The 23,442-nt window shown below is 55.6% G+C and overlaps 1 protein-coding gene across 2 annotated transcripts in view; it reads left to right on the top strand.

Moving 5' to 3' along the window:
* The first annotated feature begins 681 nt into the window (after positions 1–681).
* The window catches only part of UNC5B (unc-5 netrin receptor B), an 85,712-nt gene continuing 62,951 nt past the window's right edge, over positions 682–23,442 (top strand). For both annotated transcript variants that reach the window (XM_087432059.1, XM_087432057.1), the window contains exon 1: positions 682–1,185. In XM_087432059.1, coding sequence (XP_087288185.1) covers positions 1,107–1,185 — 79 coding nt within the window. In that variant the 5' untranslated portion in view covers positions 682–1,106. The remainder of the gene's footprint in view (positions 1,186–23,442) is intronic.

Genomic DNA, 23,442 nt, shown 5'->3' with positions numbered 1-23,442 from the left:
CAGCAGGTAAGGGGCAGAGCCCAAGTTTACCCTGAGCCCAAAATGGCTGCCTTCTCCCCTCTGCCCCACTGTCACTCAGGAAGCCGGTTTTTAATATCCTAGGACCTGAGTGCTGCAGAAAGTTCAGAGGGGTCTGGCGAACAGTTCTGCCCAAGTACACACAGACAAGTAGGGCCAACCAGGATGATTCAAGTCTATGCCCAAGTTCACATGCTGTAAGCCCCAGCTTAACCAGGACCTGAGTGTTTGAGGTTTTCTCACTTAGGGAGGCATTTTTGGAAAGACCCCCACATGTAGAAGGCATAGAACGCGATACAGAGCAGGAAGCCAAAAGTGCGAGTCCTGAGTTAATCAGAGGAGAAAGGTGACACAGCCAAGCCAAAGGAGAGCACAAAGGTACATTTCCTTAGGTTTTGGAAACGAAAATTGGGCACACTCCGCTTTCAGCTAGAATCCGCGGCCGGATTTTCCAACGCTCTGGGCCTAGCATTTCGCGAGGACCCCCCCTGAAGGGCCCCCAGCTCTGCTGAGGCGGCGCCGAGGCGGCCGTCGGTTCCCCCCTGCAGGGCCCCCGCCGGCTCCGCCCCCGCCCGCCTGGGCCCCGCCCCGGCCGCGCGGTCCCCTCGGCTCGCGGACTCACTAGGGCGAGCGGGCGGCCGCGCTCGGCATTGTGGCAGGCGGCGGGGGCCGGCGAGGGCGCCGGAGCCGCGGGGAACGGCGGGCGCAGAGAGGCGCGCACCGGGGCTCGGACGGCGCGGCGCCGGCCGCTGGGAGCGCCGCAGAGCGCACTCACCTTCGGTCGCGCAACTTCGGAGCCAGCGTGCGGGAGCCCGGAGAGCGCTCGGAGTCCCGAGCCTGAGGGGCGCAGAGGGGGGCGCGCCGGAGCCTGGCTCGAGAGCGGGCGCCGCGCACCCATCGCGCTCCGAACGCCGGGCGGCCCTCTGTGCAGCGTGGCTGCCGCTGCCCCCACGGAGGGCACGGGCTGGCGCGGCCGGGCTCCGGGGAGGACGGCGAGGAGGCGGCGGCGGCGGCGGAGACGGCGGCGGCGAGGCTGGGGCCAGGGAGAGAGCCCCGGGGGAGAGGCGCCCGAGCCCGGCCGCGGGAGCATGGGGGCCCAAAGCGGAGCGCGGGGCGCGCTGCTGCTGACGCTGCTGCTGTGCTGGGACCCGAGGCTGAGCCTAGCAGGTAAGGAGCAATCGGGCATGGGGGCGGGGGCGAGGGGACCCTGGCGCCTCCCTCTGGCCCGAAGTTGAGGCAGTCCGTCGCCGCTTCTGTGCGCTCAGGGAAAGCGGCAAGGACGCGCAAGTTGGATGGTAGATTTCTCTGCCCCACCAAAGTGGGAGATAGCGCAGCCACCTCGCGGGGGGCGCAGGCCAGGGGGTTCAAAGTAAGCCGGAAGCCTCCTGTTCCTTCCTGGAAGGGATCGCTTCTTTTGCTTGGAACGAGTGTCCGAGTTGGGGTCTGCGCCTCAGGGGGGACCCGCCTCCAGGGGACCCCTGGCTCCCGGCGCGTCTGGCGGCGGCACCCAAGAAAAGCTGTCTGCACTGGCCAAGGGTGTGCTCGCTTGCTGTTCGCCGGCAACTTCCTAGTCCGGGTGCCGGCTTGCGCAGGCGAGAAGGAGGGAGCGAGAGACCTGCGGAGCACGAGGAGCGCAGGTCCGCTCCGCCAGCCGAAGGAGGCCGCTTGAAGGGCTTTGGCTGTTGAGGGGGGGAGGGCTGAACCCTGCACGTACAGCTTTCCCCCAAGATCGTGGGACCCGCAGGTCTGGAAGAATTTTTTTCTGAATGTTGGTGTTGCGTGTGGCAGAGGTGAGGGGGTAATACGTAGTGATTCTGCCGAGTTTGCTTTTAAATGGGTCACTGACATTCACCCCGTCCGACGAGCAGACAAGGTGCGCTCGCCGCCGTACAGCTCCTACTCTGGACCCAGCAAGATGCCTTGAGGAGGTTGGTGGGCTCCTAAGTCGTTATCTCCCTTCTCCCGCTGTGGATGTATACATGTCTCGCTCGTCTGTGGCTGGGCCCGGCGTCGCTGCCTGGGCTGCGTCCTCCTGGGGAGCCTGTGGACGCACGGGAGCCAGCCTCTTTCTGGTGCCGGAACCCAAGCAGGTGGGCTGGCCGCGGCCGCCGGGCGCCTCGGCTGCCGGGGCGGGGTGGGGGTGGGAGGCGTCCTGCACCGAGTCCTCTGAGTTGAGGCTGCGAATGGAGCAGGAAAACTGGTGCGGAAAGTGGATGAGATGACGCAGCCCCCCCTTCCGCTGCGATGTCGACATCCGCCCCCCCCCCATCGCCAAAGATTCTGCACTCTGGAATTAATGATTCCCACGGCCCAGGAGTGAGGGCTTGGTGTTAGCGCATCCTCCACTTTTTCTTTTCCCCAGCCCTGTGTTGTAAAGTTACGACACAATCATTTGATCCAAGTTAATTATGATTTGGGCAGACTGTGGTATTTAAAGCAGTGTTTTGAAGTTGGAAGGTAATGATGGGGGAGGGGGCAGGCTGCCGAATGACCAACCTTGTTTTAAAGAGTGCGGTGGGATGTGGGAGGTGTTCGGTTGGGGTGTTGGTTTCTGGTTTGAGGGTATTTGATGGAGGTGATTGAAGGGTAGGGGGAAGTCTCTGTAAATGGTACATGGCAGGGTTGGGTCTTGGGAAGCTGTTTGTGTACCAGCAGGGCAATGGGATCAGGAATAAATACTGAGGTTCCTGGGGGTGGGAGGCTCTGGTAGGCAGGAGAAAGACAGGATTGGTTGGCCCAGAGTTCTCCAGAGCTGCAGAAGAGGCTTGGCTCGCAAGGCTAGGGGTGGCCTGCCTCTCCTGCTTAACAAAGCATCCAGCCTCCACCTTCCCCAGAAGAACCCCAGGCCCAGGGCTTTGATGGATCTGGGCACGAACGGCGCCCAGCCAGAAATGGCGTCTAATACCGGGCTTTGATTTCTCACCAGCGAGCAGAACGGGTGTTGGAATCATGCTCATTACTTAGCACGGCAGGGGCTGCCTGCCCACCAGCCTGGAGCGGGGCCAACTGGTGGGGTCGGCCTGCAGCCTTCCATTTGCCCAGAATGTGCGGCCCTTAGAAACCTGCCTTCAGGAGGGAGAACATGCCCCTTCCTCCTACATGACCCTAATGTCACGGGCACAGAGCATCTTTCAGAATGTTCTTTGGGTCTTGCCAGTGGATCCCTCATGAGTCCCATTTCACTGATGGGGAAAACCAAGTCCAGATTGTTGGCTTTCCTCAAATCTTGCCTTCACTTGACCGCAGATGGCAGACTTGTATGCAGGGCTGCTGTCCAATAGCAAGGTTGATTCAGGCCACACTGGACTCCTCCTCTTGGTTCCATCCACCCCTCTGCTGTGAGCCTCATATCATGCTGAAGCAGAGAAGGCTGTCCCCACAGAGGGGGGGGGCTCTTTCTTGGGGGCGTCCAAGCTCCCCTCAAGTGGCGGGCACCTCTCCTTTCCCCACCCCATCCCCAGTGAATATGAGCTTCCTTTAAAGCACTGAGAATTTTTTTTAAGCCATAAAGTTTGACGGTGGAGAAATCAAACCTGGAACCATAAAACCCCAGACCCTTAGAAAAAGATGTCAGCAAGTGACTGGCCAGGAGAGGCCACTTCAAAAGCCCAGTTGGCCCTGGGAATCTCCTCCCACCCCGCCTCTCAGCCATTCCTGGAGCTTTTAATGAGCCTTTCCTTGGCTTCTGGCTGGGATGGTTGAGAAAGAACCAAGGTGTCATGATACTTCTTTTAAAGGTGCAATTAAAATTGGAGTCTTCCCAATGTCTCTGCTGTGTGTGTGTGTGTGTGTGTGTTGGTGGTCATTCTTGTCTCCCTCTACACTATAGCAGACAAATGGAAAATCAAGAGTGTCTTAATGGGTTTCTCATTAAAGTGAAAGTACCTCTGCAGGGGAGGAATTTCATATGTAATTTCTCCCCTCCCTCCTCTCCCCACCCCCCAAACTGGGAATTCTGTAGGACAAAACAAGTCCCCTCTTTTCCAACACACTTATTTAACTACTGAAGCTTTGGGACAGGCCCTGACTTGCCCAGGGTTGGGATGGGACTCAGGGATAGAGCTGGCATTTGAACTCAGGCCTCACAAACCTCAGCGTAGGCCTGGCTCCTTCATTCCACCTGGGCGGCAGACTGGCCAGCGGGGGTCTGGGATTGAGATTCTGAAATCGAGGCACCACCTAAGGCAGGCAGCAAAACATAAGGATGGTTTGGTAGGCTGGGTTAGACTGGGACTTGTAGCAGGATGGGCGAAAGAGGAGAGCTGAGAGCATAGACCCAGGAGAGGTGGGCAGAGCAGGGCCAAAGGTCAGAGGTGAGGCCCTGAGACCAGCTAGTGCCTAGAAGTAGCTCCACCCCTGGTCCCCCAGCACTGATCTTCTCAGCGACTGGCCCGACCTGCCCCAGCTAAGATAAATCACAGACCAAGCTCCCTTGGACCGAAGGGTTACACGATAGCATTTTAGAGCCCTGCGCCCATTTGTATAATCAGGGACAGAATACCTTTTTACTTTTTATTTTGAAGCTTTAGGGGCCCATCTCCCCCTTCCCCCGCAACTGAAGATACTATGACCCTGTTCCTGGCTGTCAGGCCTAAGATGAGGTCTGCCTCCCACCTCTCCTTCCCCTCCTCATTCATGTCTTCAAAGGAGGGTGTGGGCTGCCTAGGACTTTGGGGATGAGGCTGGAGGAGGAGATGCACCCCTTCCATTCCAGACCCCAGAGAGCAAGGTTAGTGACTCTGAATGGCTCTTCCTGGAGCCTCCCCCCAGGTGCCTGCTGGCTAAACATACCGACTTTTGAACCTCAGAGCTGGGGCTGGGGGGGCGGGTAGGAGACAACCTGGAACCCACTGAGGCCTGTAGGAAAGGGAGGAGGGGAAGGTCATAGGTTGGGACCAGGGCTAGGGCTGGGGAGTAGAGAGAAACTGCGGTCAGGCCCGATGGCCCCCAGCAGGGAGAGAAGAGGAAGCGGGCAGCTGGGGCCAGAGCTGCTGTTTCTCCTGGCCGCCCCCCCCCCCCCCCCCCCCCCCCGTTTCTTAAACAGCTTCCACAAATGGAGTCATTAAAGCTGTGAAGGCGAAATGAAACCAAACAAGTGCGCTCTGTGCTTTTCTGTTTGTTTGTTTTTTTAAGGAACATTAAAAATACCGTAATTAGAATAATACAAGGAAGGGCAGTTTCAGGAGGGTGGAGGGAAGCCGTGCGCTCCACCCTTTTGATTTGGTTCTGAAGTTGGGGCTGGGGCGCCACCTCCTGCCCCCTCTGGGCCTGCGCTCAGCCAGGTGCTGCCCGGGCACCTCGGGAATTTCCCCCAGACCCGACGCCTTTTGGTGAGCCGGGGCCACCCGGGGAGCCCCTTGGCTTTTTGGGAGCAGTCTGGCCTCCCGGAGCTGGCCTGGGCTCCTCGCTGTGAGTTGGGTGGGCGCTCTGGATTCGACCTCCGCTCCGCTCGGCGCCGCCCCGGCCGCTGCGCCCCCGCAGGGCAGGCAAGCCCCGGGGAGGCCAAGCCACAGCGCGGCGCCCCTTTCTCTCCGATCCTCGGCTTCGGAGATGCTAATGGCAGTGAAAACATTTGCTGAAGTGCAGGCGTAAATCAGCCGCCTCCCCGCTCCCCACCGCCACCCCCCACCTCTTTTGCTTCCTCTTCCTTCTCTCCAAAAGCGCCGGGTTGCTGGAAGCTCCTGAATTTACCCTTGCCCGGAAAGCGGCCTGATTAGCGTCTCCGCAGCTTGCGGGGTTGATTCAGTGCCGCTGCCCCCGCCGTGCGCACCTCGGCACCGCCCGCCCCTCCTTCCCTTGCCTTCTCTTCCCTTCCCGTGCCCCCCTCGCCGCCCCCTCCCCTGCCGAGCTAAATCGGTCTGCAGGAGCCCGGGGAGCTCTTGCCACCGCCAGCGAGCGAGCCGCCGCGCCTCCCTCCTTCTCGCCTCCCAGAACAGGCTGCCCCCAGCGCCTCACAACTTCCCCGCCGCCGCGCGGCTCATTTCTCGAGGAAGGCGGGCTGTGGGTGTGAGAGCGTGTATTAAGGAGTGTGTGTGTGTGGGGGGGGGTGAAACTGTATTAAGGAGTTGGGAGGAGGGAGGAGTGTGCAGTGGGTGTGGTGTTGCCTTGGGGTGTTAGGTGTGTGTGGAGGTGGTGTGTGCAGGCCGAATGGATGTGTGTGTTGAAGGTTGTGCCCGTTTTATGGGGGGATGTGTGATGTAGATGGCTGTGTGTGTGTTTGGGTGTGGGGCGGGGTTGTGCAGTGTGCTGTGGGCATGGCTGTGGTGTGTTTCTGTGTAAATAGGTATGTGTAGTGTGGGGACGGTGAGTCACCCCCAGGTGTAGGGTGCTCCATCCATTGTATTCTGTTGGGGATACCGCTTCAGGATGGGATCCAGGCCATTTGCCCATCAGCGCTAAGGAGATCTGGTTTCGCCCTGTGCTGGGGACTATGGGCATGATTTGGTCGAGTGCCAGGTTCTAGAGTTGGAAGAGCAGAGGCTAGCTTCACCCGTTGAGGGCAGATGGGACAGCGGCATGGACTGCTGCTCCACAGGGAGGGAGGTTAGCCATACATAGGCCCTAAAGCCAGCCCGGGAACTTGGGCATCTACCCCCATGAGGACGGGTCTGAGTCCTGGGGTCTCCTGCAGTCAACTCCCAGCTTACCCAGAGCAGTGGCAGGGCCTGTGGTTTGGAGATCTCCTCCCTGACCTGGGTCAGGCTCATGCTTCAGCCATCCAGTGGGAGTGGGGTCGCCTCTGGACTTTGCTGGAGAAGAGGCAGGCAGAGCTTGAATGAGTGGTGTCCCTAATGGAGAGCAACGTGAGCGGGCATGGCTGGCTGGGGCTCTCAGTGGAAGCAACTGAAAAAAGAGACATGCACAGACACACATGAGCCCGGGACTCACTGTCCTGAACACCCCTTGGTCACAAAGGCCTCCCCTGCTTTCCCACTTCTGCCTATACTGAGGACTGCCATCCATAACTCTGGGATAAGATGTGCCGGGAGCCAGGAGACCTGTAGGAAATCACAGCCCCACCAATGTGCATATAGGTGGGACCTCACTTGGTCCTTGTAAGAACCCCACTGGGAAAGTGGGTGCCCACTTAGGAAGCTGACCTGGGACTCAGGTCAGAGCTGGAGTAGCCCGGACCCAGCCCTCAAGGAAGTCACTGTGCAGGATGCTCACGTCCACTCCAGACGTGGTAAATGACATTCAGAGAGTCTTGGATGCCAAGTGAGGGTAACAACAGTATATACAGGGAAGGGCACAGCAAAGAGTAAATGTTCTAAGCCTTAGGGCTTCCTGGAGGGGGTGACATGAACCAGACCTTCACTCTCTCCCTTTCAGGTATAAGAGCATGTCCTGAAGAGAAGATGGGATGGAGGCTAGCTAGCTGGGGCACCTGGGCAGGGGTGCCTGGCCCCAGTCCTCTCCCACTCTCGGGAAATTGGCCCTGTCAGCCTCTGGTTGGCCGCCATCTTGGGTGGGCACCAATCTCTAATGACCCAACCTCTGGCCATATTTCCACTTCTGGGACTCGCAGGCTCAACTGAAGGGGTGCGCGTTGGGGACCCGGCCCTCTTAGCTACCTCTGGGAGCTGGGGCAGGGGCTTGAGAGGAAAAGAGTTGTTATTCTTTGATTCTCTCTCTGTGGCTCTTGAAGATGGAGTGAACCCAGAAAATACTTTTTAAGCACTGGGGGATTATATTGGGGCTGGGGGCATGGGAGGTATACTTCTCTGACTTCTGTGATGCCCCACGAGAGAACAAAGAGTGGGCAAGAAAGGAAGGACAGAATCCTCGGTCCAGCAGCTCCCACGAGCCAGTCAGAGGGGGAAGGCTCATTTGTCATCGCCACCTCTAGGAACCCCCAGCCCCTCTACATACCCCTCCTCACAGAAGCCCCTCCCCAGCGCCTCAGCTGCAGATATAGAAGGTGCTTGGCCAACTGGAGACTTGAGGAGGTCCACACAGCCTCCCAGCATTGCCACTTACTAACTCTGTGACCTTGGGCAGCTCACCTAACTGCGTTGTGCCTCAGTTTCCTCATCTGTAAAATGGGATAATAATATCGCCTCACAGGATTGTTTTGAGGATCACATGACCTGGTGTACCCTAGAGCACTTAGCATGGGCCTGGCGCACAGTGAGCACCCATGGGGCACCAGGCGCAGCCTCCTTCGGAGAGACCCCTGAGTTACCTGAGACGGCTTTCTCCAGGGGAGTGGGGCAGGGGAGAAAGCAGAGGCTCAGGGCCTGGAGGCCCAGCAGCTCCTGACCTGGGAGTTAGGAGACTCGTTCTTGCCCTTCTTCTGTTGTGTGACCTTGGGCAAGTGCCTTCCCCTCTCTGGGTCCTGATTGGTCTGCCCGTCTGTAAATTTGGAGTGGGGGGAAGGTAGAAGGATGATCCTTAAGGACTGTGGGGTTTTGTCTGGTTCCATCTGAAGAGGCCCTATCAGCCAGCAAGAGACAGAGGTAGGCAAGGCCCAGAACCACTTGTGTTTACAGAGGCCCCTCCAGAAAGTCAATATATCGACTGGAATGCCCTTGTGAGCATTATGCGGCCCTGGGTCTCTATCTCTCTTTCTCTCTGAAGCCATAAATCAACCTCCAGGACCTTGGTCCCTTTTTTCTGCTCTGTAAGCATCCCCCACCTTGGAGACCAAGAGCCCCAGATGCCAAGCAGGACCCAGGAGGCAGAGAAGGACCCCACCGGCAGAGGCAGCCTGGGCATGAGAGAGAAGAGGCACTGGTTCCCCCCACCCAGCGACCCTCACCAAGGCTCACGGGGCTCTGTGGAGGATGTGGTAGAAACAGACTGCCCAGACCTGGCCGTACCATTCACTGTTTCATTTCTCAGGAGTGGGAGTTGCCGATCTTGGGGGTGGGGGATGAAGAATCCTGTCCCCAAATCGAGTGTTGGAACACTGGCACTGAAACTTGGTGTGCACGTACTTGAGTTCAACCCGAGTAAGTGCTGGGCTCTGGGGTCAGAGGTGGGCAGAGCAGAGGTCTGGCTCTTGGAATTGATGGGCTTTGTGTTGCTTCTTGAAGCACGAGCCATGTGCCAGGCCTATGATGCTGAGGTGCGAGCCGAGTGTATGACACTGCAACGGAGAGGAGCCCATTCAAGGACAAGCCAAGATGTGTGTGTCCTGGGAGGGATGTGGTGTGGTGCTTAGAGGGCAGGCTGTGCAGGCACACTCCTCGGGTTCAAATCCTGGTTGTGCCACCCTCTGGCTCTGTGTCCTAGAGCAAGTTGCCTCCTCTCTCTGAGCTTTAGTTTCTTCATTTGTGAACTAGAAGTAGTAATAGCACAAATCTCATCAGAATGTTGTGTGGATGAATGAGATAATGCGTACTAGTGCTTCCTGCATTCTAAAGTGCTCACTAACAGTCACTGGCATCATTGTCATCATTATTATTGGTGCCACATATTGGGTGGCGAGAAAGGAGATGCTTAAGCTGTTGAGAGAAGGCTCCTGTGGGCCAGGGTGGCTGGTCAGGGAAGGCTTCCTGGAGGAGGGAAGGATGGCGCTTGGCTTGACTGGCCTTTGAAGGATGAGCAGAGTTGGGGAAACAGAGAGGGTGTCCCTAGTAGGGGATGTGTATGCAAAGGTGCAGGCAGGGAACGTCTGGCACATCCACCCGGGAAACAAATTCCAGACTCAGCCACTGACTCCTATCTGATTTTCTGGTAAAACAAGACTTCTGGAGCCAGGGGTCCCTTCTTAGTATAGAGGAAGGAGCCAAGGTTTTGGAAATAAAAGGATTTGACTGAGTCCCTGGGCCAGGTGGCTCAACCTCTCTGAACCTCAGTATCCCCATCTGTGAGGTGGGGATGACCCCGCCGCCTTCACCAGGCAGTGATGTGGTGTGAGATAGCATATGCAGTCCTGGCTCAGAGAGGTTCCAGTGATTTCCAGTGCCCTCCTCCTTCCTGCCTCCCCCTCACCCCCATCTGGCTGACCCCTGGCTGGGGCTGGGCCCTGCTTCCCTCTCTGTGCATCTCTGGGCAGGAGAGCAGGGGGACAGAGAGTCCCCAGTGGCAGCTTCCAGGTTGAGCAGAGGGCCAAGGAGAGGGACAGGAAGAAGGAGGCTGCCTTTTCTGGTCTCTGGTGCCACCTAGGCCTGGTGGATACCAGGAGGCATCCCCAGGGTCTGGGGGGAACATCTTCTGCTGAGATCACCCAGGAGCCTGCAACCCCCAGAGGCCCTGAGTGGTGTCTGGAGGCATTACTGGCGTCAGGAGACAGAGCCAAAGGAAAGCAGCTCGGTAATGTGATCAGAGGCGCCCGCCTGCCCGGCCTGGGGCCTGAGCACCCATGGAAGATGCAGAGCTTACAAGAAGTTGAGTCAGAAATTCCAGGAAAGTTGTTCCTGGTCCCCTCCCCCATCCCACCTTTGGTCCTTCTGTGATACAGCAGGGCACAGTGAGACTCAGAGACAGTGAGCCGTGACCTGGGGTGGGGTGGGCTATGTCGTATGGGGCAGCCTCTCACCCTTCCCTGTCCTTGTCAGGGAGCCAGGGCCCTGGGGATGGGAGGCAGGGTCAGCCGGCAGAAGCAGGACAGGGTTGAAACACCCAGGTGATGGGAAAACAGCTGTGACACTAGGTTACTAGGGAGACTGGGTCTGATTTGTCTGATTGTTGCTCACTCATGTTTCCCTGGTGCCCAGCATGGTCCCTGGCACATAGAAGGTGCTCCATAAACACTCGTAGAACGGATGAATGAGGAACTCACAGTCAGGCCTTACTCACCAGTGCTGATTCAGTCCCTACGGTGCTTTGGACTTGCTGCTGTGGATGAATAACAAAGAATTAGAAGATTCTCTTGTTGCTTGGCTTACAACCTCCCGCTCCTCCTTGCCTCCCTCTCTCCCTTCATTCTCTTCTGCTTTCTGTTTTTGAGCACTTACTATATACCAGGCACAGTGGAAGTCAGAGCCAAGTTTTCAGCGGTCAGAGCCCCTAGATAGGAAAGAAGTTATTCACTAAATACAGTGGAGCCATGAAGAATTAATCAAGTACTGCAGTCAAGTGCCCTTGGCCCCTTTGAGTGGAGAAAGCAGACTAGCAGACCTTTGCCAGGCTGGTAATCTTCTGCAAGGTGGCCTTCACAAGGCACGGCTGCTCCAGGCCCTTCTCAAATGTTTGTTCCTACTTGCATTCCCAAGCCCATTGATCATTCCCTTCCATCTTGCCTTCTAGTGGCGCAAGAGAATGCCCGTTGCATGGGTCTGGCCCTGAGGCCTGGGAGCAGGTGTGGGCTGAGAGAGTCTATCTGAAGTTCCATGGGCAAGGTCCAACCGCAAGCCTCAGCCCTCCTTAGCAACTGCCACCAACTTCTTGGCAGGAGCTGGGTTTGGTGCCGGGGAGCAGTTTTGGCTGCAGGGTCTGGCTGAGCCAGGCTCTCCCTGGCACTGCGTCCAGTGCTAACGTTCAGGGAGCATCGCTAGGGGATTAAACATCCCCAGGCCCTTGGCCGAGGCAGCAATAGGCCTGGCCCAGCTACCACCCTCACAGCTGGGCACCTGGTTGTCCTTGCCAGGAGCCCCTACCACAGGCTGATCTGGAATTCCTGCCTGGCAGCCCAAGACATCCAGGGCTGCTGGGTACAGTGACCCCCACTGCAAATCTGATCTGGCCCCACATTTTCCTGCTCATGCCCCCCAGTTCTGTACAGACACCCCCCACACACACAAAGACACACACGCGCACACACACACACACACACACACAGGAGACAACAGAAAAAGAGCCTTGAGCTGAAGATTGGGAAGCCAGGATTCTAATCCCAGCCACGCAACTAATCTGCTGTGTGGCACTGAGCTAGTTAGTCACTTTCTGTCTCTGAGTTTCAGAGCCCTTATCTGTCCAAATGAAGAGGGTGTGCCCTTGAGTCAGAAAACTGAATTCAAGTCCTGGCTCTGTCACTAACTGCAATTCCCTGAGCGTGCATCTCCTCGCTGTAAAATGGGGACCCTGATTGATTGATGGGGAGATCAAACCAGTGGGGCATCAAAGAAGACGGGGCATGGTCAGTAAGGTCGGTTTCCTTTTCTTTCTCCCTGGGAGGAAATGAATCCACAAATCACTGGTTACACCCCTTCTTTCTTTCCCATACTTGCCTCTTGACGTGGGGACTGTTATACAGAAGGTTTCGGGATGGCCCACAGGGTGACTTGGTGATCTGTCTGGGGGTTACAGCGAGCGGTGAAGCCTGCATTGTCACATGCATTTGGAAAGAGCACTGGACTAGGAGTCTGGAAGCTTCAGCTCTAAGGCCAACTCTGTCTTTGCATGACAGGCACATCGCTCACCCTCTTTAAGCCTCAGTTTACACATAAGCAAAAGGAATAAAGGAAGCCCAGTGCCAGGTAGAGCTGAGGGAGAAAACACCTGGAGAGGTGCTTTGGCAACTGTTCTCCAAACCCCAGGGGCCGCTGCTCTGAGTGGAAGGAGGCCGGCAGAGCAGGGTCTGTTGCCCCAGGGACTGTGCACTGCGGCCTGAGAGCTTTTTGCTGTGGGGCAGGGAGGGGAGGGCCCACATTTCCATTTCCCTGGCTGGAGCCTCCCGCTGGTGGGTGGGCCCTGGCATCTCCCCTGGCCTGGCTGGCCATGGCTATTGAGCAAGATGACAAGAGTTTGGGTTGCTTCCCATCCCTCTCCTTGCTCCACACCCCAGAGCAGAGGAGGCCGAGTGCCACGTCAGGAAAGGTTAGTGTCGGTGCTGGGTTTGATGTGTCCGAGCCAGCACACCATCTGCCATGCCCACCAGAAGTTACATAATCCTGCGGCCGGCTGCCCGTTCTTAGAAATGGGGCAGGCAGGCCCAGCAGGGAGCGGAGGGCTAGGGTTTTCCTCTCTGCACCCTGTCTCCGCACAGCCCACCACCTCCCTGGACCAGTCTTCCTTCTCTGAGTTGCTCCCACACTGCCTGGAGTCTGAGACATCAATGGCACGACAGAGGGAAGCTAAGTTGAAGGGGACATGGCGGTCCTCGAGGACTCCTTGCTGACAGCACACCTGGCTGGAGCACTTGCCAGCCCCTCACACCATTCCACTGCCAAGCTCAGGAGGGTGGGTTCAGGAGGGCAGCTTGAGCTTCTGGGAAGTGGGGGCAGACCCTCCCCCCGGTTCCTACAGAGTCGTTCCTCTTCCAACTTCTTATGAAATAATAAGCATTTTTAATCTATCTAAATAACAGCCAAATAGCAGTGCCCATGTATTACTGAGACCCAACCAAGATCCAGTCCTGTCTCTTTTGTTTGCTAGCTATGTGATATTGGCTGGGCTGCTTCACCGTGGTTAGTCTTGGTTTCCTCATCTGTGAAATGGGAATAGTAAAGCCTGCCTCACATAGCTGTCTTGAGGATTGAATCAGATAATAAGGCGTGTAGAGGATAGAGAAAGTGTTCAGTAAATGGTAGCTGTCATCATTGGTATCTAATTCCATTCTCTTTTTTATAAATAAATAATAAATAAATAATAAAATAATACATAATGACTAAATCTGATTTATTCTAGGAATGTATTAATCCATTAATATTAATGACAAGTGCCAAATTAATATCATACACCATATTAATGAATCTAAGGAAACAAAATCATATGAATATTTCTATAAATGCTGAAAAGGCTTTGGTCAAAATGCAACACCCATTCATGGTATAAACTCTCAAGAAAATAGGAATTAAGGGATACTTTTAGCATAATAAAATATATATATCCTACTCCTAATGCCAGTGTCTTATTTAATAGGGAAACACTAAGGGCATTTCCATTAAGATCAGTAATAAAGCATGATACTCACCATGTCTTCTACTGTTTAACACTGTGCTAGAAGTATCAGCCAATGTGATTAAACAAGAGAGAGCAATTGGAGGCATGAGAATGGGTAAAGAAGTAAAACTATCCCTCCGTACTAGGTATTAAAACATTCTATAATGCCTCTATAATTAAAACAGTGTGGTCCTGGAGCATGAATTAGTGAATAGTTGAAGATAAGAGAAAGTCCAGAATTAGACCCAAATGCATATAGAAATGTAGTATATGACAAAAGTGGCATCTCAGGTCACTGGAATAAGGACAGGTTTTTTAATAAATGGTGCGGGGACAACTGGGTAGCCATTTCGAAAAAAATAAAATTTGGTGCATATTTCACGCCATGTAGAAAAATAAACCCCAAATGGCTTAGAGATCTAAATGTCAACAGTCGTACAAGTTCTAGATGAAAACTTGGGTGAATTCCTCTGTAATGTTGGGGTAGGGAAAGGCTTTCTAAATATGATTCAAAATCCAGAGGCAATAACATTTAAAAATTGATCATTTTTATTACATAAAAACTTTAAAAAGTGATATTGACAATAAAGCGCCCTAAAGAAAGTCAAAAGATAAAATACTTGATAAACTGGGAGAAAATATTCATAACATGTACCACAGAAAAAGGACTAATATCCCTAATACACAAAGCACTCTAAAATATTGAGAGATGAAGGACTGAAAGCCTGATAAAACAAGTAGAAAAAAGCCGTGAACAGACAGTTCACAGAATACAAATTTTAAAAAGTGGGAAAAAGCCATGAACAGACAATTCACAAAGTACGATATAACAGTGACCCTCAAACATGTGAAAAAAATGTTAAAACTCACTCATAATTAGAAAGATGAAAATTAAAAGAATTGTGAGATACCACTCCTCACTTACAAGACTGGAAAAAATTAAAAATTACGACCACACATTCTGTTGGGAGGCTGTGGGAAACAGACGCTTTCAGACATCGCTGGTGGAAATGCAAATTGGTACAGTCCTTCGGGTAGATAATTTGGCAACACTTGATAAAAGTACATATACATTTTATTTTTTGGCCCAATAATCCGACTTCTAGAAATTGTCCCTTAAGATACACCTTTATCAACACAAAAAAACACATGCACACAGTGGTTCATTGGAACATTGTTTGTAATTGCAAAAGAGTGGCAACACCCTGAATGCCCTGGTAGAGGAGTTGAATAAACTATGGTGCAACCGCATGCTAGAGTAATATGCAACTATTAAAAAATGTTTTTTTTTAATAGTTAGCGCAGGTGACACAGGTTGCAACAATAGTTGCAACTGGTGGTATAGGCGGTTGGGTGCGCGGGCTCCACTGTGGTGGCCCAGGGTTGGCCGGTTCAGATCCCAGGCGCGCACCGACGCACCGCTTGGCAAGCCATGCTGTGGCGGCGTCCCATGTAAAGTGGAGGGAGATGGGCACGGATGTTAGCCCAGGGCCAGACTTCCTCAGCAAAAAAAAGAGGAGGATTGGCGGATGTTAGCACAGGGCTGATCTCCTCACAAAAAAAAAAAAAAATGATGACACTCTCCATGAGCTGATATGGAGTGATTCCCAGGCCATACTGAGAAGTGAAATAAGTAAAGCACAAAATAGTATCACGTAAGAAAGAAGTGGATGTAAGACAGGCCACATCCGACCTCTCTCGTTCTCTTTTCGTGGCCGCTTGAATACATTCTGTTCCTAATCACATGCCCCTCCCCACTCTGCTTATAGATCCAAGCAGTGAGCCCTGCATGGGGGACAGATTCCCTTTGCTGCCACTAAGTGAGATGGAGAGGGGCAGGACCCACAAGGGCCGTCCCTGCCCTGGCTTGAATTGTGACTCCTGGCTCTGTGTGGTCCTGAGCACATCCCTTCAGTCCCCTGGGACTCAACTTCCGCTTCTGTAAAATAGGGGATAATGAATCCTGCACCACCCGCCTCGCAGAGAGGAAGTGTTGTGCAAAGGGCTTTGCTCGATGTGGGAGATGATGTTATTCATTATTTACCGACAGGGTCTGCAGCTTGCTCCTTGGGCCTCAGATAAGCCTTGGATCCTCCTTGGGAAGGCCCCCGTGACACATGCACACACCCCTCCATTCTCTACAGAGCCGTGGAAGATGCTGAGCTGGCTGCTTAATTTGCTGTCACCTTGACCTGTGAGGGTCCCATCCACATATACTGCATCTGCGTGCCAGGTGTGTTATAGGCCCTCTGAGCCCTAGCCTCCCTCCTGCTCTGGACCCGCTGTCGTGCCCACGTTGGCCAGTTTGCACGCGTTGTCTCATTTAGTCCTTGTAATGACTCTGGGAGGAGGGTCTTAGCAGAGGAGCAAAATGGGGCTCAGGGAAGTGAGGTGACCCACCCTAATCTTCCAGCTTTTATGGCAGAGCTTAGTCTAGGTGTGACCCTCGTCTCTGGACTCCAGATTCAGTTCCTCCTCCAGGAGCTTTCTCTGCGTCCACTCTGCGGGGCTGAGACCGGGTCTTATCCCCTGTATACCTCCCTGGATGTCCCAGTGAGTGCTGGCTGCTCAATGGTGACCTGTGGAATGATTGCGTGGTGAGTGACCAGAAGAACTGGGAGGTGCTTTGTAAAATGCAGAATCCCCCACTGATATGATTCTGGTCTGAATAAAGAGCTGTTGGTTGATGGGCTTTTCCCGCAGGCCTGTCACGGCCAGCATCAGTCAGTCCCCTCTCCCCGGCCTAAGCCATTTTAAGGATTGATCCGAGAGGGTGTGTGTTTGCGTGGGCGCATGGGGAGGAACATTAGCAGCCCCAGGGCACCTCAGAGCCCTGCAGGGGCTTGTCTGCACACCTCAGGCCCCTGCAGGTCGCAGTGCCCTGGGGGAAGGGGTCCAGCCAGACCTTGGCCTCCACAGAGCGGGAGGGGGCCTTGGGCAGGCGGTGGAGGGCATAATTGCCGGAAGGTCGTGCTCCAAGCCCTGAGAACTCTGCTCACCCGTCAATAAGTCGTTTATTACACCCTTGACAGTGTGGTCCTCTGTCCCCGCCCTGGTCTTGTGCAGCTTGCAGAGGGAAGGGTGGGGCCAGCTGAGGGGCTGGCCTCTTTAGGGAGAGAGGCCGCTGGAAGCCTGAAGGAAGCTACCCTCCTTGCCTCCCCATCGTGGCCTGCTGGGCTAGAGTGCTTGCCCAAGCCCCTGGGGACCCTGATCACTGCTGGAAAGAGCTGGCTCAACGCAAGTTCCCAGGTGCATGGGCATCTCCATCTCACTGTCCTGGACTTGCTTTCCAAGGCTGCTTTCCTTCTAGGGAATTGTGCTTATGGGGCAGGGAGTGCAGTCCTTAGAGCTTCTTAGGAACCACAGCCTGACAGCCCCTATAAAGGGGCACAGAGGGCCCAGCGTCCCATTTGCTTGGGTAAGAGCTGGTCTTGAGAATGAGCCCCACGCCGGTTCTGGCTTTCCCACACACGCAGGTCAGGGTGGTGCCCCCTGCCCCCAGGCACGGGGCACTTCGTGCAGAAGGCACCTTCCCCATGGTCTGAGCTTCTCTGACCACGGGGTCTGACCAGGAGGCCGTCGGGGGAGTGTGTGCTCTCCGTCTTGTGGGTGGGGAACTGAAGCAGAGTGGGGAGGGAGGTAACCTGCCCAAGTTGTCTCCAGACTTGCTGTGTGGCTGCTGATGTTCCACCCTTATCAGCCTCTCTCCGTTCCTGCTTGGCTGAGGAAGGTTAAGAAAAGAAGCATTCTAGACTATTCTAGATTGCCCTTCCAGGGCACCCTGTTTTGCCTCCACGATCACCTTCAGGGAACTCAGCAGGAGACTGGGAGGAGCTGTCAGGGCTTTAGCTCTGATTGGTCAGAGAGGGTCGGGGTACACCTGTTCGAGGAACAGGAACTCTTCTCCACTCCATGGCCGGTGACGGAAGCTGCGGACTCGAAACACGCAGCCCCGGCCTCTAGCCCTCCTGGCTGCACCACATTCAAAGGTAGAAATCAGGACTGAGCAAGAGCAGGCTAGTGGCCACTTTCAGTGGTGTGTCCACAGAGTGACCGGGTGACCCAGCTTGCCTCTCCTGGGCAGGGATGTTCCAGGGACAGCCAGCCGCCTTCTCTCTGCCCACTCTGCCCTCCCCGCCACATCAGGCCTCTGACCCTGTGTACCTGGGCCACCCCCTGCACTGTGTCGTAACCTTCCCTGGGATGCTCACTCTGGGTGGACAGCTGGGACCAGCCTCCCCCATAAGGGAAATTCCAGATCCCACTAAATTCCAAATTCCATGGCCTTATCTGGCACCATTCTGTCTGGCCTTTGATGGGCTCCCCGGTGTGGGAGGAAGGCCCTCCCCACCCTCAGAGAGATTATGGGGGGGTGCCCCCGCTTTCCCAGCACTGAAGCTCGTGGGTGTGTCCCCGGCTTGTACCGTGGCTGGAACACAAAAGTTGTTTATACAGAGAGCGACAAACAGCAGGGAATTTGGGGGAGGCAGAGGGGCTGACAATGGGCCTAAGCAGTGGAGTCATTGTCCCATTTAACCCTTTCAGAGCTGAGATGCCGCACCAAAGCAAATCACTGCCTCTCGCTGAGCCTCAGTTTCCCCATCTGTTAACTGAGGGGGTTGGACTGGTGAACTCTGGCCCCTTACAGCTTCCAGCGGGACATTTTCCAAAATCCCCTTAAGCCCAGCAGCCTGTAGAATTTCCTGAGGGCCAGAGAGGGCAATTGTGACACCACCGGCCTCTTCCCAGCATTTCCTGTCTAGCCAGGACCCTGTAAACAGGGGGTTGACCAGAGTGGGCTCTGCAGCTGACATGAGTCCGCAGGTCCCGCGTCAGTAAACACGCCCCCGTACCGAGTGCTCTCCCCACTGCACTTGGCGGGTCTCGTCCTTCCTGTCTTCCGGTCTCTTCCTCAGAGAGCCTTCCCTGATCCCCTGCCTCTCTTACTTTTCTTCTAGCACTTATTACCACCTGGAATTATTATTTGCATATGTACATATGTGCTTGCTAGTTTATTGTCTGTCACCTCACCAGCATCTAAACCTCATGAGGGCAGGGCCATGTCACCTACCCAGGACTGTACCCCAAGGCCTGGCACCGAGTGGGCCCTCAATGCACAGGTGTTGGTGAGTGAATGATCGGGGTTGTACATAATTTCTCCTCGAGGGTTTTCAGAATTCACCTGCCTGCCTTTACCCCTGGCGGTTCTGGTTTAGAAAGTCTGGGCATGTGAATTTTGATGAAACACCCCAGGTGATTCTGATGCACACCTCTTGTTAAAAAGGGACACGCTTGGTGGTTCTCCATCTTGGCTGAACGGTGGGATCACCTCTGCCTGGGTCCCACCCAGAGATTCTGATTGAATTGGTCTTCGGGTCTGGCGTGGGCATTGAGAGCTTTAAAAGCAACCCAGGTGGTTCTGAAGGGCTGCCAAGGTAGAGGCCCCCAGGATCCAATCATCTCCGAGGCCTCTCTGGTCCAAAGTTCTGCCATTCTGGGGAAGCCCTGCAAGGTTCAGCCGCTCTTTGTTCCACATGGCAAACCCAGACCTCCAATGGCGGTCTGCTCCATGCCCTACCCTCCTGCATGGATCAAGAAAGCAATGCCCTGTCTGACCCTCATAGATGAGTTGAGAGCATTGCCCAGGGCCCCACGGCCCCTCTCCAGTGGTTTCCCAGGCACAGCTGGTGGCTCTGTGCACAGCCCCTACACCTCCTTTTCCTGGCAAGGTGGCCGAGCTGTGTTGGAGCCTGTCTCTTCCCCTCCCCTGATAGCACACAGTTTTAAATAAGATCTTCATTTACCAGAAGTTCACACCACAGCTTATGTGTTATATGAGAAGCAGCAGTCTTGTGCTCATGGTGGAAATGCTCTGAGATGCAATCAGGGGGCTGGAGGAGAAGCGATGGCAGTGGGGGTGCGTGTGGGAGGAAGGAGGAATCCGAGCTGGCACCCAGCCCTGGCCCTGGCAGTGCCATGCTCCTCTTGGCTCAGCACGTGGCTGGTGGGGGAGGTGCCACGGCTCTGTGAGCTGACCTCACGGCTCATGGAAGGCTTGGAGCTGGGCGGGAGTGTGATGTCAACACCAGCTCCGCCAACTGGCACCGCCAGCGCTGCTCCGGGTCATTTACGTGTCCTCAGCTGGCTAAGAGGTACTCTTGCTCATCTGTTAGTGGCCTCCTGCCTTGCCTTGGAGGCTCTGATAAGGAAGGGATTTGCTGGCCATGGACATTCCCTGCTCCTCCCCCACGGCCATCCTGCCTCACTTCCTCCCACCCCAGCCTGTGCAGCATTTAATCAATAAACAGATTCCGGTTGGACAGGCCTTTACAGTTTCCAGGGTGTTTTCATGCAGCCCTCCCAACCGCTCTGTGAGGTGGGTATAGTTCCCTGCTTGTGCAGAGAAAGAAACTGAGGCTCAGGGAGTTCGAGCACCTTGTAAAAGACTCCTGTGGCCAAGCCGCAGCCTTGTGCCAGGATTTCCGTCAGCTCCACTGCACCTGGTGGGGCATCGGAGGGCAGGTCACTGTCGCATCTCTCTGTGGTGTGCGGTATTTTTACTCCAGTGGCGTTTGTCTGTTTTGGTGGCCCGAAAGCCAGGAGATCAGGAATCAAATACCAGAGTGCCCTGTGACCTTGAGCAAGGCTGCTTCTCTCTCTGGGCCTCAGTTTCCCCAAGGTAAACCAAAAGAGTTGGATTAGGTGGTCTTTCGGGAAGGTCCTACCCTTCAGCGCTTCCTTGCAGGTTTTCAAGCGCGCCCTGGCAGTGAGGAGGTGGGGGAAGAGGGTCCTGCGGTGGCCCCGTCACCGGGTCCGTGGTACAAGGCCAGCGTGCTTGTAATAAATATTGAGCTGACAGATGCTAAGCCGCATCCCCAGCCTCTGAATAAATAAAAAGTTGCCCAGAATAACAGCCCAGAAAATGCTGGAGCTCCAGCCAGCTCTCACCTTCGCCCCTCCCACTGGCCATGCCTTTGTGCCTCCTCCTCCCTCTCTCTCCTCCCCCTCCCAATCCAGTCCATCACTCACTCCAGCCTCAATGGCGGGCGCTGTCCCAGACTGGCTTTAGTTCTCAGCTCTGCAGCCTGCCCCCCACTCCCAGCTGCCATAGCAGCTAATGAGGACCAGCCCCTGCAGATGACAGCTGGGGGACAGGCCAGCCAGGCCCTCAGTGAGCTAGGGGGACAGGGACCAGGGAGCATGCCTTTAATCCCCAGTGCCAGCCAGAAGTCTTTCCTTCTTTGTGGGACACTGGCTAGCATTTCTGGCCCCCTCCCTGAAGATGAACTAGCCCAACTCCAGCAGGAGGCCGTCTACTCTGACGGCTCCTGGCTGAGGCCACCGGGAAATTAGGACCAGGGTATGCACAGGTGGCCCCAGGATGCTCTAGGATACACAGGTCACGCTTAGTTTGATGTTTCTTTGATGTGTGTATGAATATGTGTTTCCTGTCTCTTCTTGTTACAGTTCAAGGCTTTCAGGGGCAAAGACCCAACTGTTAGGTCAAGCATAAAGTTACAGCATGTTAGAGCTGAAAAGATCTCTCTTGGGGCCGGCCCCATGGCCTGGCGGTTAAGTGCGCGCACTCCACCACTGGCGGCCCGGGTTCGGATCCTGGGCGCGCACCGACGTACCGCTTGTCCGGCCATGCTGAGGCGGCATCCCACATACAGCAACTAGAAGGATGTACAACTATAACATGCAACCATCTGCTGGGGCTTTGGGGGAAAAAAGGAGGAAGATTGGCAATAGATGTTAGCTCAGAGCCGGTCTTCCTCAGCAAAAAGAGGAAGATTGGCATGGATGTTAGCTCAGCGCTGATCTTCCTCACCGAAAAAAAAAAAGATCTCTCTCATTTTATAGACGAGGAAACTGAGGCCCCAGGTGGGGGTCAGGGTGAGGAGGACACTTGCCAGAGGTCGCACAGCCAGAAAGTGACAGAGCCTGGATTTGAACCCACATCTGGGGCTTGTGCCCTTAACCCCTACTGACATTGCCCTCCTCCTTGGGATTCAGCCCAGCCCCAGGGGAGAAGTCCAGGCCAGGGGATGAAGGCTCCTTGGTCCTACTCTTGGTTTATGGTCCCTCCTAGGAAAACAGCACCCCACCAGAAAACCTGCTTCCTGCCCTGGGAAAGGGACCACTGTCACGTTATAGGGTTTCCCGGAAAGTGTGGGGGCCAGTCCGAAGAAGTGGAGTCCCTGGCATGGCCTTCCTTTGGGCCCCAGGCTGTGTGAGAACCAGCCGGGAGGCCTCCTGGAGTGGGAGGCCCAGAGCACCAGGCAGAACACACCCTCCCTCTTCGTGCCCTTCCTAGTTTTCACAGACCGTGCCTCCACGGAAGATCCCAGTAGTTTGGTGCAAGAGGTAGTGGGAGTTTTAATCCCCATTCTACAGGTGAGAACACCAAGGCAGGGCTAGTCAGGGAACTTGGCCAGAGTCTTGTGGCTGAGACAATGGCCTGGCCAGTTCAGGGGTGCTGGGTCTGGGTGCCCTGCTGCCTCGCTGGCAACTTGGGGCACTCACCTCGGCCCCTCCTCCCCTGTTCTCCCGTGGAGGTCCCAGGGCCAGTCTGAACACGTGGGCCTGAGAGCTGGACTGGAGAGGGGAAGATTTGGTATCTAGACCCCCTCCTGGGCAGGGCCAGATTCCCATTGGTCCTCAGGCTCCGCTGCCCCAGAACAGACCATCCCATCCCCTCCCTGCCCAGCACCCAGGGCGGGTCTCCTCTTCCCCTCCCTGGCTGCAAACGCAGGGCCTCTGTTGCAGGGCTCCTGCCCTGCTGCCGCTGCCTCTGACATTCCGCCCCAGCAGATAAGGATCCTGTCTGGCGCCTGAATGCTTTTTCTCCTCCTTCTTTCCGAATCTGTTCCCTGATTATCTGCAGACAGCCCTTCACTAGGGGGGCCACCAGGGAGGGGCCCAGACCACAGAGAAAGACGCGAGGCGGGGGCCACCAGGAGGCCTGCAGCCACCAACAGGCCCTGAGGGCAAGACCCCGCCAGCTCCCCTCACCAATCTGGGGGCTTGATGGCCATTTACTAAACCCCCACTGTAGCCTGAGCCCCCAGCTTAGCCGAGAGCTGAGGACTGGTTTCCCTGGGTGCACTGACTCACTTTGGCGGGAAGAAGGGCTGTGTGGACTGGGGGCCGTGCTAGAGTGGGCCGGGATGGGCACAAAGGGTGGGGTCACTTCCGTGGTCAGCGTTCCTCAGCTCCTCAGCGTTGGGCCTGGACAGTGCCCAGAGGGGATGTGGTGGAGGCTGCAGCCAGCCAGACAGCCACATCCTGTGGGAGACGCTGGCCCTTCTCAGGCCAGACGGGGGCTGAGGACACTTAGGGACAGGGGAGGGAGAGTGCTGGAGGGCTCCCAGAGCCCAGCCCCGAGCTCTGGTGCCTGGTCTCAGAGGATGGCCGGGGCTGCATGGCCTCCTGGCCTCAGCCTGAAAAGAAGGGGTGACTCCCCACCCCCGGGGCCAGGGACCTGGCACTGCCATAGCACCCCAGCCTTAGAGTGCCAGGGCTGCCCGTAGAGAGCCTCTGGTCACACTCAGGCAAGGTACAGACAGGGAGAGGGGTTCTGAACAGGAAAGGACCGTGCCTGTCCCACCCACTGGCAGGTCAGGTGCTCTTTCATCTTCCAGGGCTCTGACT

The sequence above is a fragment of the Ceratotherium simum genome, chromosome 6, assembly GCF_057802395.1.
Source record: "Ceratotherium simum simum isolate JZ-2026a chromosome 6, ASM5780239v1, whole genome shotgun sequence".
Classification (NCBI taxonomy): Eukaryota; Metazoa; Chordata; class Mammalia; order Perissodactyla; family Rhinocerotidae; genus Ceratotherium; species Ceratotherium simum.
This window is presented reverse-complemented; position numbering and strand designations above follow the sequence as displayed.